This window comes from Eucalyptus grandis, chromosome 3 (assembly GCF_016545825.1).
Source record: "Eucalyptus grandis isolate ANBG69807.140 chromosome 3, ASM1654582v1, whole genome shotgun sequence".
Lineage (NCBI taxonomy): Eukaryota > Viridiplantae > Streptophyta > Magnoliopsida > Myrtales > Myrtaceae > Eucalyptus > Eucalyptus grandis.
The window spans coordinates 27,867,117-27,885,340 of NC_052614.1; the positions used below are offsets into that span (position 1 = coordinate 27,867,117).

The 18,224-nt window shown below is 39.9% G+C and overlaps 3 protein-coding genes across 4 annotated transcripts in view; 1 reads left to right on the forward strand and 2 right to left on the reverse strand.

Moving 5' to 3' along the window:
• The window catches only part of LOC104419856, a 23,120-nt gene extending 23,036 nt beyond the window's left edge, over window positions 1-84 (forward strand). Inside the window, exon 9 of the mRNA XM_039308545.1 lies at window positions 66-84. The gene's annotated coding sequence lies outside the window, so the exon portion shown is untranslated. The remainder of the gene's footprint in view (window positions 1-65) is intronic.
• LOC104420830 (oligopeptide transporter 4) overlaps window positions 1-6,348 on the reverse strand; it is an 8,635-nt gene extending 2,287 nt beyond the window's left edge. Inside the window, exons 1-5 of one of the 2 annotated variants that reach the window (XM_039308543.1) lie at window positions 5,695-6,348; window positions 4,810-4,907; window positions 1,356-1,919; window positions 780-1,032; window positions 474-656 (exon numbers count right to left, since the gene is read on the reverse strand). In XM_039308543.1, coding sequence (XP_039164477.1) covers window positions 474-656; window positions 780-1,032; window positions 1,356-1,919; window positions 4,810-4,907; window positions 5,695-6,201 — 1,605 coding nt within the window. In that variant the 5' untranslated portion in view covers window positions 6,202-6,348. The remainder of the gene's footprint in view (window positions 1-473; window positions 657-779; window positions 1,033-1,355; window positions 1,920-4,809; window positions 4,908-5,694) is intronic. The other variant, XM_018862779.2, reaches the window with a different exon arrangement.
• Window positions 6,349-8,059: 1,711 nt separating this feature from the next.
• On the reverse strand, window positions 8,060-14,379 carry LOC104420829 (oligopeptide transporter 4). The gene is made up of 6 exons (XM_010032608.3): window positions 13,864-14,379; window positions 13,317-13,414; window positions 10,266-10,829; window positions 9,709-9,961; window positions 9,433-9,615; window positions 8,060-8,674 (listed from the first exon to the last, which is right to left on the reverse strand). The coding sequence occupies exons 1-6, from the start codon at window positions 14,377-14,379 to the stop codon at window positions 8,060-8,062; spliced, it is 2,229 nt and encodes a 742-aa protein (XP_010030910.2).
• Window positions 14,380-18,224: the final 3,845 nt, after the last annotated feature.

Sequence of the window (18,224 nt, forward strand, 5' to 3'; positions counted from 1 at the left end):
TCTGTTGAAAAGGGAAAGTCTAGCTTAAATCCTTGAACATAGAAAGTTGTGTTTTTTATATGCAGATCTTCACTCAAGATTGTCTTCCTGGAACAGTAAAAAGAGTTATCCTGAAGGTGGGGGAGCTTTAACTCTTTAACTATAGTAGTGTAAATTTGTAAATGTTCTCAAGTTTATACTCTCCTATCACGGTTCAATCTCACCTTTTTATCAGGTTTGATGAAAAAATATGTTTTAAAGAAACAAGAAATTTGATTGATTTGCTTCTTGGGCTATTTTCATCCAATTTACTTACTATGGATATGATACCAGAAATTCATGGTAAAAAATTTGTTACTGGAAATCAGTAATTGTTTGTAGGTTGTCCGCATCAGTAGCACTAGATAAGTCAGTGGATCTATATTAAGTTTGGTTGGCTTACTTTTGGCATAGTTGATAAATGGTATCAAATGGTTAGGAGCAGTAAAAAGTACCTGAACTAAGAACATCGATCTTGGAGGTATCTTCATGTAGTGTCCCAGCTTAAAATCATTGAGAAAGAAAACAGCCTGAGCCATGCTGATGTATCCATATGTTTTAAAGCAAACATTTGCTATAGGTCTTCCTGGCAATATGATGCCCATTATGTATTCTGTGATTATATTTAGTCCCGGTGTCTGTAGATAGAGAAAGATCGTTGTTGAGTATGATGTCTTTTTACATAGAAATTATGTCAAGAATAAACAGTCGACCGTAAAAAAAAAGTCAAGAACAAATGTGCCATAACTCTTGATTCATACCTGATTTGTTGTGGCGGTGATGATACTAATGGGAAGGGTGAACACAAATGCAAGGGTGCTACCAAAGAGAAGCCCCCACCATGGCATTTGGACCTGATCATTCAGGAAGATGCATAGAGCAAGAGACACCACCAGACTTACAATGAGCAACAAGTGAAACCACCATGAGGGTATGTCTTTGTATCGCCTCATCAATTTTGTATGGATATCTGCCTTCCCTTTGTGAGAATCACGATAGCGCTCATAGATCTCTCTGTTGAATGTAATTGTACATCACTGTCTATATGTCTCATGAATTCAAGAAAATCAAATACTTTACAAGGAAAAAAAAAAACACCGTTCTGATTCTTGAGAGTTTTTTCATTATCTTAGTCATTACATCTCTATGTCATAACTATAAGGATCACCTTAGTTTGCAGAAAAGTTATTTGAAACTGTAAATTCAGTTTCTTTCAAGGTTTCATTTTCAGATCTTTACAATCTTGCCCTGGTATTTTCTTTGCACATGCTGCTTGATGTCCTAATCAAGTACTCGAGACAAAGTCTAAATGAACTTATCAGGGTGAAAAGATGTACCTGCCATAGAAGAAGGTCACATGAGTTATTGTTGATGCAATGGTCGCAAAACCAAAGCCATAAAAGAGAGCAAAGAACATGCTTAAATGAATTCGGCCTTGCTCCTCGTACTTTGGAATGTCCAACTCAAACTTGTCGTTTACAATTGCTGTTATATCGTACCTTTCACCTTGCGCCGTGAACAAGTGCGAGGAAAAAATGGGGAATCTATTTGCACCATACAGGTTAAACCCCCAATAGGCTATGGGCATTACGACATAGATTATTAATGCGTATCCCACAAAAATGTTGACTATGGCAAAGAAGGGGCAGACTAGAGGGCTGGACAGGAAGGATGCCACCGTTGTCCAGTCGAGCGTCAAGGCTCCAAGTCCAAGGCCTCGCATACCCGAGCCAATCTGCTGGGCGGTGACTGAATTGGAGAATACCCAGCAGACCCATGATACATTGGTGAGCGTGGAAAAGAGGTATCCGGGGACAACGTACCATGAGAAGCTGCAGATCAGTACAATGACAAAGAATTTTGCCCGTGACATGCGCTGTTCGTCCCTCTCATGTAAAGCCCTGCATCAATTTGTATAAAATGATCTACTTAAGGTCAAGCACATGAAATGCACATTCTGGATATTTTATAACAGTTGTGAAAGCTCATATTATTTTGTTGTTGGAAATTGGTGATTCATTTTCAACAAAGTCTAGAAACCACTAGCTTAATGGAGAAGAAATGAGTCGGCAACATTGCACGTCCATGCAAGAAAAGATGAAGAGTCCAAGTTGAACTTGAAGACTCTGTGAAGAAGCATCAAAGAAAAACCTAAAACAGGCTAGGGAAATCTACATGCATGGGAAACACGTGAAAAGCCTCAAGCTGATCAAGAAAAGATGGGCACACATTATAAAATATTATAACTTGAACGTGAAGGAAAAGTGATGGGCAGCCGCAACAATAGAAAAATGAAGAATAAGGCTGAAGGAGAACAAGCTCTACGTGCATGGGAAATTTGTGCATGGGAAATCTTGAAGAAAGTCAACAATGGCTGCTTCACCATGAAGAAAGAATGATCTAGAGTACGTGGGCAGCAAGAACAGAAAATTAGAGAAAAATGGAGAAGGAACGAGAAGCTTGGAGGAAAGAAGAAAAGAAAAGCAAAGTCCAACTTGGACTTTGACTAGAAGAAAAGAAGCCGCAACAAGCAGAAGCTAAGGAACGCAAGCTGAAATTTTATATTATTTTATGTACTCTTAGTCGGTAGATATGGCGGTGAACTCACGCCTATAAATAGGCTTGTAATTGATCATTTGAGGTGTGTGAGGGGAAACCCTCCACCGAGAGTGTGAGGTCCACCTTGTGTGGGAAAATCCTCCACCATGACTAATCTTCATCAAACTATTTCCTTCAACTAATAAAACTATTTCCCCCATATCTCATGTCCTATATCCTTCAAATTATCCTACATTGTCCCTTGTTCATCCTCTACAAAATATACCATACACTTGCACACACCACTAACCAAAAACTATAATCCATATCCAAGACCATGCTTCCGCACATACAAATCCAAAAATTTTAACATTTGTGAATGCATCCATCGATTGACAATAACGAAGGACAAGGCGATCGACTTTCCATATATGTACAGTGTATCTTCTGAAACTATTTAGATCATGCAGATAAATGACAATTTCTTGTTTATAAAGATAATCAAATGCAGGAGCGAAGGCTTTGGATGTCTCTGCAGCGAGTTGCAACCACTTGCGTGCTGCAATACACAACTCAGTTCCTTGTTAGAAAGGATTTACACTTTTATCTGATCCTAAAGCAGGGTATGAAAGAAAGCGGATGTTAGAATCTGTATTTCCATTAGTTTCGTGGCCGACACAGTTCAGGTTTGTCCTCGGAACATGGGGTACTTGCGAGCATCATTGGAGTTTAAATGGTGGGGGCAAATTGGTGCATGTAGTTCCTCCCAATTTCAAGGTACCAGAAGCAGCAAGAAGTAGAAATAGCGAATGGGACCTTGTGAGACTGAGGCTGAAGTGGGCTTGATGGTGTCTGTAGTTTGATTGAGAAGCTCTTGGCTTTATCGTCCTGTACAAAGTAGATTTTCCTGAATCTTTTTGTGGGGGGTGTGAATACGTTGTGAGATATTTTTGAGTGGTGAACTGGTATAGCCTCAATTTCCACACTAAGCGACATGGTTTTGTGGGTCCCTGGTGCCTCTTATCTAGAACTTTGACTAGAGAGAGATGGGGTTACGGATTTCTTATGACCACCGTAAGCTTACGGTCCATGTTGATGGCATGGCACATCCCTCTATTTTGGTCACGACCGGAGAGAGCGAGAGGGAGAGAGAGGAGCTGGTTGTACTGCATGTGACCCACATATTCAAGTTGCCGTGACAAGACAAAGGAATCGAGTAGAAGAAAAAGCAGTGATCCTAAGGCGTCCAAAGCAAAGTAGACAATCCGAGAAATCCTAATCCACATTCACGGATCGTGGGCTTCATCTGACAGTGACAAGACGTGGGTTTTCATGGTATGGTTTCGGTATTCAAGTGACATTGTAGTGGGAGTTAGAAAAAAGGAAGAGTCTGAGCTCCGGTCGAATCAACGCGGTGTCGGTGTAGTAACCTACGTAGTACCGATATAATTACATGACGCAACATAACACGACACGACACGCCAACACGTCATTTCTTAAAAATAAAAAATTTCGACACATTCCGATACGTTATATATTAAATATATTTTTATATATAAATACATAAATAATAATAATAATAGCCTAGAATTAATTTACACAAAAAATATTAAATAATATCATTCATTATTTTAATTTGTTACAATAATACATAAAACTTATAGGGAAAAAACATTGTTTAAAGAAAAATGCTGAAATGATATTTTTAAATTTATTTATTTATCATATATAGCATTTTTTATTACTTCTTTCATAGTAAAAGACTTTTTAAAAAAATTAAAACAATTATAAAAAACAAAATTGAAAAAAAAAATTGATCCGTGCGTGTATATTTATAACAATTTTATTACTTCTTTTATTACTTCTTTTGTGTATATTTATATTTTGACCTCTCAAGTATTATAAATTTTTAAAATTGACCTGTGCGTGTTGGAATTGCGTGTCGGAATTCTAGACTCGTGTGTCGGAGAGAGTTGACCACGTGTCGGATTTTTTTACACTCGTTGACCGCTTGTCAGAGCGTGTTAAATACGTGTCGGAGTGTCGGATACGACACGAAAGCTTCCGGAGAGTGTCTGTGCTACATAGGTAGTAACTAGTTTTACTCATGTTGGGTCTTTCTCTGTCTATGCTATCTTGCCATTAGCATCATCTCCATGGAACACTTAACTCCCACCAGTTATATCTCCTTCTGTTTTCACGCGAATTCTGATAAGAAAGCAAGGAAGGGGAGGCAAAAGAGTGGTAATTCACCGGAAAAAGGAGACTTGGACGAGGGCAGAAGGCCACCACATGTGAGCTGGTTCCACAACGTATTTCCTCAACAGCCCTGCCCATCCGTATCCCAACACCTGCATATATCCAATTCCACCATTAACAGGGTTCACCACCCATCTCCAGCTCCACTTCACGAGTTACCGTCTTGTTTCTCTACATCTAAGTTTCACTATTTACCCTAGTGTTCAAGATTGCCGTGCCATTTAACGATTCCAGCACAAGGATCACGACAGTTTCCAATAGTACTGTGGATTTCTCATGATATGTTCAGATATTATCAATCTTCACTTCAAAATGGGCAAGGACGATTCGGAGCATCATGAAAAAAGTAATATCTAAACGAAAATTAGAACGAGTGAAGCACCGTAATTACACCTACGAAGTACAGTAAACAAATCAATCTTTATTTTCATGATGCAATTTATATTTGACTTGTTCGATTCCCTGCACGAAATGGAAACTTGTGTTGACTCCGATGGTTCTGTAGGAGTGATCTTGTCTAGCTATCTTTTGTTTTTTCTTCTTTTTTCTTAGTCTTTTATTGTTGTTGAGGAAGTAGTCGATAGAACAACCTTGCTCATGGATGGAAAAGATAATTCGACCGATCTATGTAATTTATAATTGCGGGCGGCATTCACTGAACCGCAAGAAATTAATACTGCCTATGAAAGTACGCATCAAGTGGCAAAATTTATGATGTTCAAAAGCTAACTCGTCATACGTCTCTCTTTTCTCAGCTACTCCCTTGCAAAAGGTGAGAAGGAGAAACCCGAGGATTGAACAATTACGAGTCAAGCAGCTGATGATAGGTTTTATCTATTGAATTTCGAAAGAGAATAAAAGAAAAATGAATAAAACGACCTGCGTCGTGATGATGAGAAGCCATCCGGCAAAGAACGAAATGCTTCGGTGATAAAACGCCTTGATGATGGTCACAATCCCGATGCCATAAGCCGTCCCGGATCCAGCATTGGCGAATACGGAGATGAGCACGTGTTCCTTCAAGTTGAACGGGCCAGGGTTGAGCGAGAAGAGCTGGGACCCGAACCCGGGGATCCGGAACTTGGCCTTGGGCAGTGTCGCGGCCATGAAGCGGCCAATGGGGAGCGTGGCGACCAGGACAGTGATCTGGGTGACTATGAGGGGCTCAGTTCGGAAGGCCATGAACTGGTTGATGAAAGAGAGGAGGGCACAAGAGAGGAGGCCCAAGAACCACATGCGGAAGGTCCAGACCGGCAAGGTGGGGTCGTCGGTGTTGGTCACGGTGAGGCGGACCTCCTCGATGGGCGAGAGGTCGTCCTCATCGACGGCATCGTCGAGCTCGGATGGTCTGGTGGTGGGTGGTGGTTGGAGCTCCAGCGTGCTCATGATTGTGGGCGGCAGAAAGTGCACTCGAGCGCGAGAGGAGGGTGGCGGGGGTGGTGGTGGTGTTATAGTGTCGAGAAGGTCTGGTTTTATACTACAACGTACTTGACTTTTCAGTTCTTGTAAGTGTAGATGGTGAATGATTGAGCGCGGAAGAAGAGAGTCCAGAAAGGAGATTATTCTTCTGTGGAAAAATAGAATGGAGCTAGAAAAGTTTTGTGTAGCGGGCCACTTGCGGCGCATGGTCCCATCCATTTCATGCAATTAGAAAATATTGAGAAAATCCAAAGTCTTGACCCCAAAACCCAAGTTCTCAGTGGAAGATCCGGGGAATCAAAGGAGAAATTCTGAATGGTTCAATTTGGTATCAGTCGTCACAGATGGTCCAGCAGACGATGTCTCTCTTACCTTTGAAATGTGACAAACAATTCTACGGTAAAAGCTACTTAAGTGAGAGGATGAAAGCTATGTCATATAATGGTGTTTTAGGACGGGGATGATAACCATTCTATTTGTGGACATAAATTCTGGCTAAAAATAGATTTTTCTATCTTTATTCTCTAGACACGTTTTTTAACAAAAATATACGTTTCATGACAACACAAAATTTCTCCTTTCTAAGTCGCAGACAAGCGATGGGGTGAGGTGGGCGAGTGGTGGCGACAGATGATGGGGGGAAGCGGCCAGCAGGTAGCAACGATTAGTGAGTGACCAATTAGTAACGAATGCGAGCGATGAGAAAATTTTTTATTTCTCATTTCTATTCTAAAAATTGAAAAATGAAATTGTGTTACCAAATAGATTTCTACACCAAACTTGTTCCTTGGAACAGAAATATAGATTTTGTCAGAAATAAAATAGTTACCATGGACACCCTAAGATACGAAAGTGTGGAATCATGTGTATCGTTGCAATAATAAGCGTTATGTAAAAAATGATAATGCAAATAAGGGGCAAATGACTCTAGAAGTGACATAACTTTCGCATAGCCAGATTACTTCAATCTAAGTCGAAGAAAAAATAATCGTTTAGGTTCCTTCGATGACAAATTCTGATGACTCGTCCTACTAGCATTTTCAATAAAATTTTAATTGTTACCTAACTTTTCTTATGAAAAGTCAACATGGTGATGACCTAGCCCTCATGTTAAAACTTAGGGTTAATATCACCAAAAATTCCAAACTGATACACACATATGATAAATTTATTATAAATTGATCTTTTGGCTATCAAAAACCCGGTTTGGCCCCGGCTTAGTCTTACTTGTTTTTTTCTTCTTCTTTTTTAAATAATAGTTCTTTTAATTAATTTTTTTTTTTTTTGTCTTTTAACAAAAAGTCTCTATTACTACTAATGCAAATGCTCATAATGTCTATATGCCATGCAATTTAATTGAAATTATTTTTGCTAGGATTTAAAATTTAATCCCTAATTTTTTATGCAATTAATAAATAATTAAACGGGTTATCAAAATTTAGGTATCAAAATTACGTCTGTACAAATGTTCATTTAACCTATATACACATATCAAATCATGCAATGAGTGTTTCAAAATACTGGCTAAGTATATCTGACACATCCTCTTTGAACTTCGAGTTAGTTTGAAGATTGCAAAAAAACGTTGATCAAAACCAAATCTTTTTAAGGCGGCCTTAATTGAATCGAATTATTGAGTGCAAGATTTGATAAGAAGTATTTTCAATAGACTGATAGGGGTACTTGACAATTCCTTACCACATAATATAATCTTTTATCTTATGAGTAACATAATATCTTCTTGATAAATCACAATCATTAAAACCACACTGATCGAGGCTGATTTATTCCTTGTAGATTGTACATCTAGAAAGAGCTTCGTGCATCAGTTGATTGGGCAACCATCAACCTCTATGCCTTTAGCTGTTGGGCACGCTGCTAGTTCACAGTGTTCTCCATTTGTTCCCCACCAAGTAATGCTTTTATTCTCCATGCCCACTGAAAAGTATAAAAGCACGGCCATGAATGCCGTTCCCGCGTCTAGGGCTGCCGAGAGGACATAGTTGTATCTCTGCCACCACTGCTTTCGATATCGGAAGACGAAGAAATTGAATATTGTTCCAACTAGAACCCAAGCATTGTAGTTTAATGGTGTAGCTGGTGGCATCATTCCTGTCGCCCCTAATAAGACTGGAAGATTAATCAGAGGAATCCAAGATTGCTTGGGAAACGCCTTGTGTAATAGCCATACTATGATCGGTCCTATTGCACCTCCAAGGAAAAACCAGTTTATTTCTCGATAGTTACCGAGTGCTCCAAAGATCCGTCTAGGTCCAGCCAACCCCCATATGACAGAGGCATCAAAGAAAACCCGGTCACTTGGACAGGTCCAGGGACTATCCGAGGGAAGGAGATCATCTTGGCATATGTTGGTGACAGAGTTCAGCAGCCACCATGCCACTGCAATGTTGACGGTTCCAGCAAGAATTGTACCTATCAACTGTGATGACACAAGGATAGAATACTAAGGTCATTTCGAAATTACTAGATGCTACGATTACTTAATTAATGAGTAGTAACAAGAGGGAGGATATTTGACAATTAAGTCTATTAAGATTCGATTGCTAGCTTTAGCATATGTGTCATTTCAGGAGATCCAAATTATGCACTATGATTTACTCGCGTCTATGATTTCTGTGAGTATTTCTTTTTTGTAAGTGCCTAGGATGTTGATCTTGCTTTGGATGATATATGATGCTGCGATGAGCCACTTGCTTGCTCGAAAATGCCAACAGCTTCATCTTAGTTCTGTTGGAAAATGGAAAGGTTAGCTTAAATCTTTGAACATATAAAGTAGTGTTTTATATTTGACAGTTCTTCACTCAGAATAGTCTTTCTGGAACAGTCAAAAGAGTTACCCCACAGATAGGGGATCTCTAACTATAGTAATGTATATTGTAAATACTCTCCTATCATGGTTCAGTCACTTTTTCATCAGGTTTGATGAACATATTAACACTTTTAAAACAGCAAGGAAATCAACCTATTTGTTTCTCGTGTTATTTTCCTCCAATTTATTTTTATAAATGTGATGCCTAAAACTTATGGACAAATATATGTTACTGGTAGTTAGTAATTATATATAGGTTGTCCACATCAGTAGCACTAGATAAGTCGATTGATCTATATTGAGTTTGGTTGGCTTACTTTTAGAACAGTTGAAAACAGTATCAAATGTTTAGGAGCAATAAAAAGTACCTGAACTAAGAACATTGATCTTGGAGGTATCTTCATGTAGTGTCCCAGCTTAAAATCACTGAGAAAGAAAACAGCCTGAACCATGCTGATGTATCCATATGTTTTGAAGCAAACATTTGCTATAGGTCTTCCTGGTAATATGATGCCCATTAGGTATTCTGTGATTACATTTAATCCCGGTGTCTGTGGATAGAAAGAGATCATTGTTGAGTATAATATGTCTTCTTACGTGGCAATTAAGTGAAGCATAAATGTTATATAACTCTCGATTCATACCTGATTTGTTGTGGCAGTGATGATACTAATGGGAAGGGTGAATACAAATGCAAGGGCACTAGCAAAGAGAAGCCCCCACCATGGTAATTGGACCTGATCATTCATGAGGATGCATAGAAGAAGAGATACAACCAGAATTACAACGAGCAACAAATGAAACCACCATGAGGGTATGTCTTTGTATCTCCTCATCAATTTTGTATGGATATCCGCCTTCCCTTTATGAGAAGCACGATAGCGCTCGTAGATTTCTCTGTTATAATGTAATATTACCTCAGTGTCCGTATGTCTCATGAATTCAACAGAATAAAGTACTTAACATGAATAATAAAGTCATTCTTCAGTATCTAGTTGTTGCATCTCTGTGTTATAACTATAAAGATACCCTCGGTTCACATAAAAGTTATTTGAAGCTTTGAGTTCAAATTCTTCCAAGGTTTCATTTTAAGACCTTTACAACCTTGCCCCGGTTCTCTTTCCACATGCTGCTTGATGCCCCTATCAAGTACTCAAGATAAATTTGTCTAAATGAACGTATTGAGGTGAGAAGACAGTACCTGCCGTAGAAGAAGGCCACGTGAGTTAGTGTTGATGCAATGGTGGCAAAACCAAAGCCATAGGTGAGAGCAAAGAATGCGCTTAAATGAATTCGACCTTGCTCCTCATACTTTGGGATGTCCAACTCGAACTTGTCATTTACAATTGCTGTTATCTTGTACCTTTGACCTTGCGCTGTGAACAACTGGGAGGAGAAAATGGGGAATCTATTTGCACTATATAAGTTAAACCCCCAATAGGCTGTGGGGATTACAACATAGACTATAAATGTGTATCCCGCGAAAACATTGACTGTGGCAAATAAGGGGGAGATTAAAGGGCTGCCCAGGTAGGACGAGACCACTGTCCAGTCGAGCGTCAAGGCTCCAACTCCAAGGCCTTTCATACCTGAACCGATCTGTTGGGCGGTGACTGAGTTGGAGAATGCCCAGCAGACCCATGATATATTGCTGACGGTGGAAAAGAGGTATCCGGGGACAACATACCATGAGAAGCTGCAGATCAGTGCAATGAGGAAGAATTTTGCCCGTGACATGTGCTTTTCGTCCCTCTCATGTAAAGCCCTGCATCAATTATGATCTACTTCAGGTTGAGCATTTATTATCTATATAAAATGCAAAATGTGGATATTTCAGGGCAGTTGTGAAAGAGCATATTATTTTGTGAATGCATCCGTTCGATTGACAATAATTGAAGGACAAGGCGATCTACTTTCTATATTTGTATATTGAATCCTCTGAAACCATTTAGATCCTGAAGACAAATGATAGTTTGCTGTTTATAAAGATGTTTGATGCAACAGAGAAGGCTTTGGTTGTCTCTGCAGCGAGTTGAGACCATCTGTGTGCTACAATACGCGACTCAGTTCTCGAATAGAAAGGATTTACGCTTTTATCCGATCCTAAAGTAGGGGATGAAAGAGAGCGGATGGTACTATCTGTATTTCCATTAGTTTCGTGGCTAAGACGGTTGGGGTTTGTCCTCGGAACACGGGGCACTTTGGAGCGTCATTCTAGTTTGGCGGGAGCTAACTGGTGCACGTTGTTCCACCCAAATTCAAGGGACCAGAAGCAGCAAAAAGTAGAAATAGCAAATGGGTCTGCAGTTTTGATTGAGAAGCTCCTGGCTTTATTGCAGTTTTTCCCGAATCTCTTAGTGTTGGGGTGTGAATACACTGAGATATTACTGGGGGAATATACTCGTGTAGCCTCAGTTTCCACACCAAGTGACATGGTTTTGTGGGTCCCTGGTGCCTATAAAAAAAACCACCACTAGGTAGAGAGAGAGAGAGAGAGATGGGGTTTACTCAATCCAGTAAACTTAAACATATTATGACGTCCAAAAGCTTATGGTCTATGTTGATGGCATGGCATATCCCACTATTTTGGGCCCGAGAGAGAGAGAGAGAGAGAGAGAGATGGGCTGGTTATACTGCATGTGACCCACATGTTCAAGTTGCAGCGATAGGTCAAAGGATTCGAGTAGAAAACAAAACAGTGATGAGGTCGTCCTCCAACTTTAACGCCTAGACTTATGGCAAGCAGGCATCTTAGGACGTCCTAATCTAAAGCTAGAACTATCAAATAAGTGAGTTGAATCATAAATGACCCACTCAAATCGACTCATTTAATCCGTTTATAATTCATTTATTATAGTGCAAATTTGTTTATTCATAACCAACCCAACCATTTCCAACACATATTCGACTTATTTAACTAACTTAAGAAATGTTTTTTTATTATTATTTAAATGATATTGCTAAAAAAATTTAAGCAATACAAATTTAGTGGACAATTTTATATATATTTTTTTAAATAATCTTTCGTTTGTTTCTTAAATATTTTCCAATAAGTTTTTTTTTTTTAGGAAAATAACAATATTTTTTTTTAATTTTACCTAAAATTTCAAAATAAATTAGAAAATATTTTTTTCCGTTTGGTATGAAAAATATGATTAAATTTTCCTCCCAGACTCCTTATAGTATTTCTTCTTTAAAAAAAAACAAATTTTTGATTTTTTTTTAAAATAGAATTTTTAATTATTTTTTCTTCTTCTTTGGCCGATGTCGGCCATGATGATAGTCGGCAACCAGCCACAGGTAAGCTCGAGCTTGCTCGACGCTAGCGAGGCCTTGGCCTTTGCCAAATTGGCGAGATTGAGCTCACTCAACCTTAGCGAGCTCAAGGCTTAGATTCGGCGAGGTCAAGTCTCGCTTGCCCCATCACCAACTAAGGAAGGGGGAAGAATAAAGAAAAAAAGAAAAGAAAAAAATGAAATATAAAAAAGAATTATAATTTCGATTTTTATAAAGTTAAAGAGGGAAAGAGAGTGTGAGGCTTGGGTAAAAATGGGTTCTAAGTCCAACCCATTTAAGACCCGCTTATCTTAAGTTTTCAATTTTTAAATGCATTTAACTAGTCTCTTTAAATTTAAGTAACCTATATATGATCCACTTATGATTTAAAGGGGTCATGTATGGGTTTAAAGACTTGTTTTGACACCTCTATCTTAAGCTATAGATCGTGGCAACTGCTCACGATAACATGTCCATTTCCATGATATGGTTTTGGGACTCGAGTGACCTTGGAATTGTGGGCGGAGAAAAAAGAGAAAGTTGAAGCTCTCATTGATTCATTTCCAAGTTGGTATAGTAACTTATGTTGGGTATGTCTCTATCTAAGTTTTGAGTTCAAATCTTTTCTGGCCTCAATTGCCTCCCCAATTAAATTCCACATTTAGTATTAGACCCCCAAAAAAAAAAAAAAAAAGAGAGACCAGACTAAGATAAGAGAGAGTGATCACCATCATCTAACAGTTTAAACTTTTAGTTAGAGTGAATGGCAAATATAAAATATTTAAATATTGAACTACGCCTTCATTTAATAACTTAAATTTTTAGAACAATTAACATGGGTTATCAAAAATCTGACAGCTATCTTGCCATTAGCAACTCCATGGAATTCTAACTCCCATAAGTCGTATCTCCTTCCGTTTTCACGTGAATTCTGGTAAGCGAGCGAGTGAGGGGTGGCAAAAGTTTGGTAATTTACCGGAACAAGGAGACCTGGACGAGGTTAGCAGGCCACCACATGTGGGCTGGTTCCACTACGTACTTCCTCAGCAGCCCTGCCCATCCGTATCCCAACACCTGTATATAACCAAAATCCAACCGTTAACAGGGTTCACCACCCATAGCTCCACTTCATGAGTTACTATCTTGACTCTCTACATCTAAGTTTCACAATCGACCCTAGTCTTCAACTGCTGTGTCGTTCAAACTGTTCTTAGGGAGCAACATATACCGCGGGTTCCTCAGGATATGTTTAGTTGTTTGAACCTTCACTTCGAAGGGCGCAAAGAAATGAATGCAACCAATGAAAGTATGCATCGAGTTGCAACATTTATGACAGTCATAAGCTAAATCGTCGAACGTCTTTCTTGTCTCGACTACTTCGTTGCAAAGGGCGAGAAAGAGACTAGAATATCGAACGAGTACGACTCGACTAGTCAATGAAAGATTTATTTTTAGGGATTTCGAAAAAAGTGAACGAATGCATGGACTTCACCTTCCGTCAAGAAAAAAAGAATGGACTTTACCTGCGTCGTGATGATGAGAAGCCACCCGGCACGGAAGGAAATGCGCCGGTGATAAAACGCCTTGATGATGTTCACTATCCTGACGCCATAAGCCGACACGGCGGCATTGGCAAATATGGAGATGAGCACGTGCTCCTTCATGTTGAAGGGTCCCGGGTTGAGCGAGAAGAGCCGGGGGCCGAGCCCGGGGATCCGGAACTTGGCCTCGGGCAGCATAGCAGCCATGAACCGGCCAATGGGGAGGGTGGCGACCACGACGGTGATCTGGGTGATGAAGAGGGGCTCAGTGCGGTAGGAGAAGAACTGGTTGAGGAATGAGAGGAGGGCACACGAGAGGAGGCCCAAGAACCACATGCGGAAAGTCCAGACAGGCAAGGTCGGGTCGTCAGTGTTGGGCACAGTGAGGTGGACCTCCTCGATGGGCGAGAGGTCGTCCTCATCGACAGCGCCATCGAGTTCGAATGGTTTGGCGACGGCGGCAGTGGCTAGCGGCGGTGGTTGCTCCGGTGTGCCCATGATTGCAGCAAGTCTGCTTTGAGAGGGAGAGGAAGGTGGTGGGGGGTGATAAATGTCTCGAGTAGGTCTGGTTTTATACTTCAATGCATGGTGTTTCGTCCTTTGACTTTTGGTGTGCGGAGGTGGAAAAATTCCTGATTCTTCTATATATATTTCACTTATGTATTTATATATTTATATTGATATATATAAGGCCGACAATAACACTTATATTTAAAGAAATTTAAAAAAACACATGTATTCACCGTGAATCCATAAGTTTGATGATCATTTTAAAGATAATTATGAATTTCTCTCAAAATAATTATATAAGTTTGATGATCGTTTTAACGACTGCGCGTGCATATCTCATTTTAATTGAGCACATCTCAATCAATACTTTAGATGAACTCGTGTGTTTTTTGTCCAATGTATTACGTTTTCAAGCCACGCGAGAATCAGCACAATTCTCGAAATCGATTCCCATATAGATTATTGAATTCATGGTTCATGTACCGATCTTATCCCCATCCCCATGTTTGCGGCGTGAGTACGAATGCCTCACCATTCAATACTTTCGCTGCTATCTAGCAGTAGTTTTGTCCCAGGTTGCCGACCGTTGACTTCCCTGAACTGCCGGCTCTTCTAGCTGGACTTTGACCAGCCGCCTGGACCCAAAAAATATTAGGTGGTCCCGGATGGCAAAGTCAGCAGGCTCTCGGACCACTCACGAGTCACCACGTGGAGTAATGTTCCACAGAAAAAGGGAGTCAGCAGAGTTGAAATAAGCGGGGCCCCCCCGAAGAAGAGGAGGAAAAAATCAGAGAGGCGGTAATTACAATGGACGATCGGGAGAAAGGCATTGGAATAATATTGACCGCCCATCAGCATCAGTTAACGGCTGTCAAAAACCGCGACATCGCAACCAATCCAACGGCTCCACCAGTCAACCACAAGGGCACCAAACTCCAATTCCCGAAACTGCCCCGGAGAAGCGAGGGCATTCCCGTCACTTCACCCGAGCCACACCACTACCTCCCCATCTGTTTCTTTTTCAATTATTTTTTTGCCCTCCCCACTTTCCCACCAGAAAAATAAGTTATGCAAAGCTGGTCGTCAAGACTCAAGTCCCAAAGTCGTCGACCGGCTAAACTCCCGCATTCAAGGGCTCTTCTTTTCAATTCTTGAACAATCGATCCGGACATTTAATTCACCCCTCTTCTATGCTTCGCTTGATTTGATACGGTTTTGCTTCTCGGTGCTTTTATCCAAAATAATCTCATCCATTTCTTTTCGCAGAACGAGACTCTGTGTTTTCTCTGCCTTTATGGCTATAGAAAAAAATGAAAATGTCTATATACTAATGGGCAATTCCTTATGTTTTCAGTGATCTTGAGTGGTTCTTGTTTCGTTTGAAAATTGCTTGCCATGGCTGTGTTTATTGTGGTTCTAATGTTCATATTATTGCAAACTGATGATGATCTGGGTTGTAGGAATGCCTTTTCAAATTTTGAAGAGCTGGTTGAGAGCATCGGAATCGAAATGCCCTCAAATAATCTAGGTTATAACCTTTCATGGCCGAACTTGTCATTTTGTTAATGAATTGGGCTTTCCTTAGATGAATACGGACCCATTATGCCTATTCGCATGTTCTCTTTGAGAACACTTTGAGCCCTGATGATCTTCTGTGTGATGCAATTCTTCTGAATCTTTGGTAGTTTGGATATCATTGTTTTGCACTACTTCTGATTGATTCATTACTTCCCCTTCCATTTAGTGTCCTTTTATCAAGGAATGGATTGCGTTGTTGATTTCAGTTTCTAAATTGTATCTTTGCAGGTCGGTCATCTGAACAGCGGTATCATGCAAACAATGGTTTTTTTGGCTAGAGAAGGTGCAAAAAAGGCTAGATATTGGACCCACTGGTGGGCAGCTGTGTTGGTTGGGCGTTCTCTCATTCATCGTTGAGGTTGAGGGTTCGAACTCCTGCGTTGTCAATACACATCTTAAGTGGGGGGCCATGATGGGGGGTCCTGTGCTAGCCTCCCCCGAGATTTTACGTCTAAATAGTGGCTTGTGACGACGTCCGACGGTGCCACCGAGCATCGGAGGGTGGTGTGACCCCGTAAGGGAGTCTCCGGCGGTTCCTCGATTACCAAAAAAAGAAAAAAAAACTAGACATTGGTTTCCCTAGGGTTTGTACCCATCATCGCTCTTAACATATTTTCTATCTTGTGATCTTTTTCCTTAAACTGATACTTTTGGATCTATGGTAAATAATTTTGTGCCGTTCCAATTGGACTTGTAATTTATTTGGAACTTTTTTTTTTTGTTTCACTTTTGTATAATTGAGTTTGTTGACCTGAGTATATCCTATATTTTAGCCTTTTACCATTCTTATGCGATTTGGGAATTAAGGGCCTTAGTATTGCCAAATAGCTTTAATGTTCCATTTTCTTTCGGGTTTTCTGTGAGACGTCCTTATAAGTACAGCATCATAAGACCGATGTAAAACTTTCTGAAAAGTTTATGATTTGACAGGATTCAGAGCGAAAATGATGGGAGATTCCAGTTTTTCGGTTGCTTGATGTGGTGTTCGTTCGCAGTTATGAGCACTTAACTGTCTATTTATTCTCCTTTGTTGTTGCTCTGCTTAATTATTTATTGCTTCCACAATTCTTTTCCCCAGTTCGGGATTCTTTGACTGCGAAACTGGGTCATTCTTCCAAGGAGATCCAGTGGGTATGCTCGGCAAGGACGTGCTTAAAAAAAAAAAAAAAAAAAAAGGCGGATGCACTTTCCTTATTTTCTCCGTAGATGCGTCAAAGTCTCTGTAAGTTCTATTTTGATCTCGGTTTCCTTTTCTTCATCCTTTCCCTTTGTTTGGCATGAATATCTCACTGTTTCTTACTATATTCTCAATAATTTCAAGTTCAAGACTTTGTATACGTTCTTGCCGAAGAGGATAAACAACTGGTTGCTTACTTAAACGATATGTTTGAGATTTCCAAGGGCAATAGGATGGTTTTAGTACAATGGTTTCACAAAAGTGATGAAGTGGGGATTCATTTGCCTCGCGATTTTTATGACAAAGAGATTTTCTTTTCTCTGTCTTCAAGATCTCAACATTGAATGTATAGATGGGTTGGCTACTGTCCTCAGTCCCCCGCATTTCGAGAAATATATGAATGAGGCTTGCAATCTTCGTTGGAAATATTTGTTTGCCACAACCTCTTCCAAGAAGATGACGTCAAGCCTTTTGACATTACTCAAGTTGAAGGTTACTGGGATCAGGATGTCCTGAAACGTATGAATCCTTTTCCTCTACCAAAACCTCCTTGAAGATCTCGGCCAAGTGAACTTCCACGAGATGTGAAATGCAATGTTGATGAAGATGGTGGGATCAGACCTAGAAAGAAGTGACGCTATGTGAATGAAAGTGATAAAGTTGAGATGCATAGTTTGAAACAAGGGTCTGAGCATAAAATTGTGAAGAATGACCCTCCACATCATTTGATTGTAGGTTCTGAAGTCGAGGCTATCTCAAGACAGTGGCCATCGAATAACCTTACACATGTGAATTTACGAGCACATAGGCTTTACCTTATCAGAAGGGATCTAATGGGCAGAAGCAAAATGACACGAAATCAAATATCAGGATTAGTTCAATGACAATAGGCATAGAACATCAAAGCTTGACATCACTTAACCACTAAAACTGAATTCATGGAAACAAATATACAAAAATAGATTGGCTAAACCATCACCCAATTCACCCCTAGATTGACAAACAGTTAAAACTATTCAAAGAAACTATCAAGCTTAAAACTATTCAAAGAAACTATCAAGCTTACTTCCAGTTATCT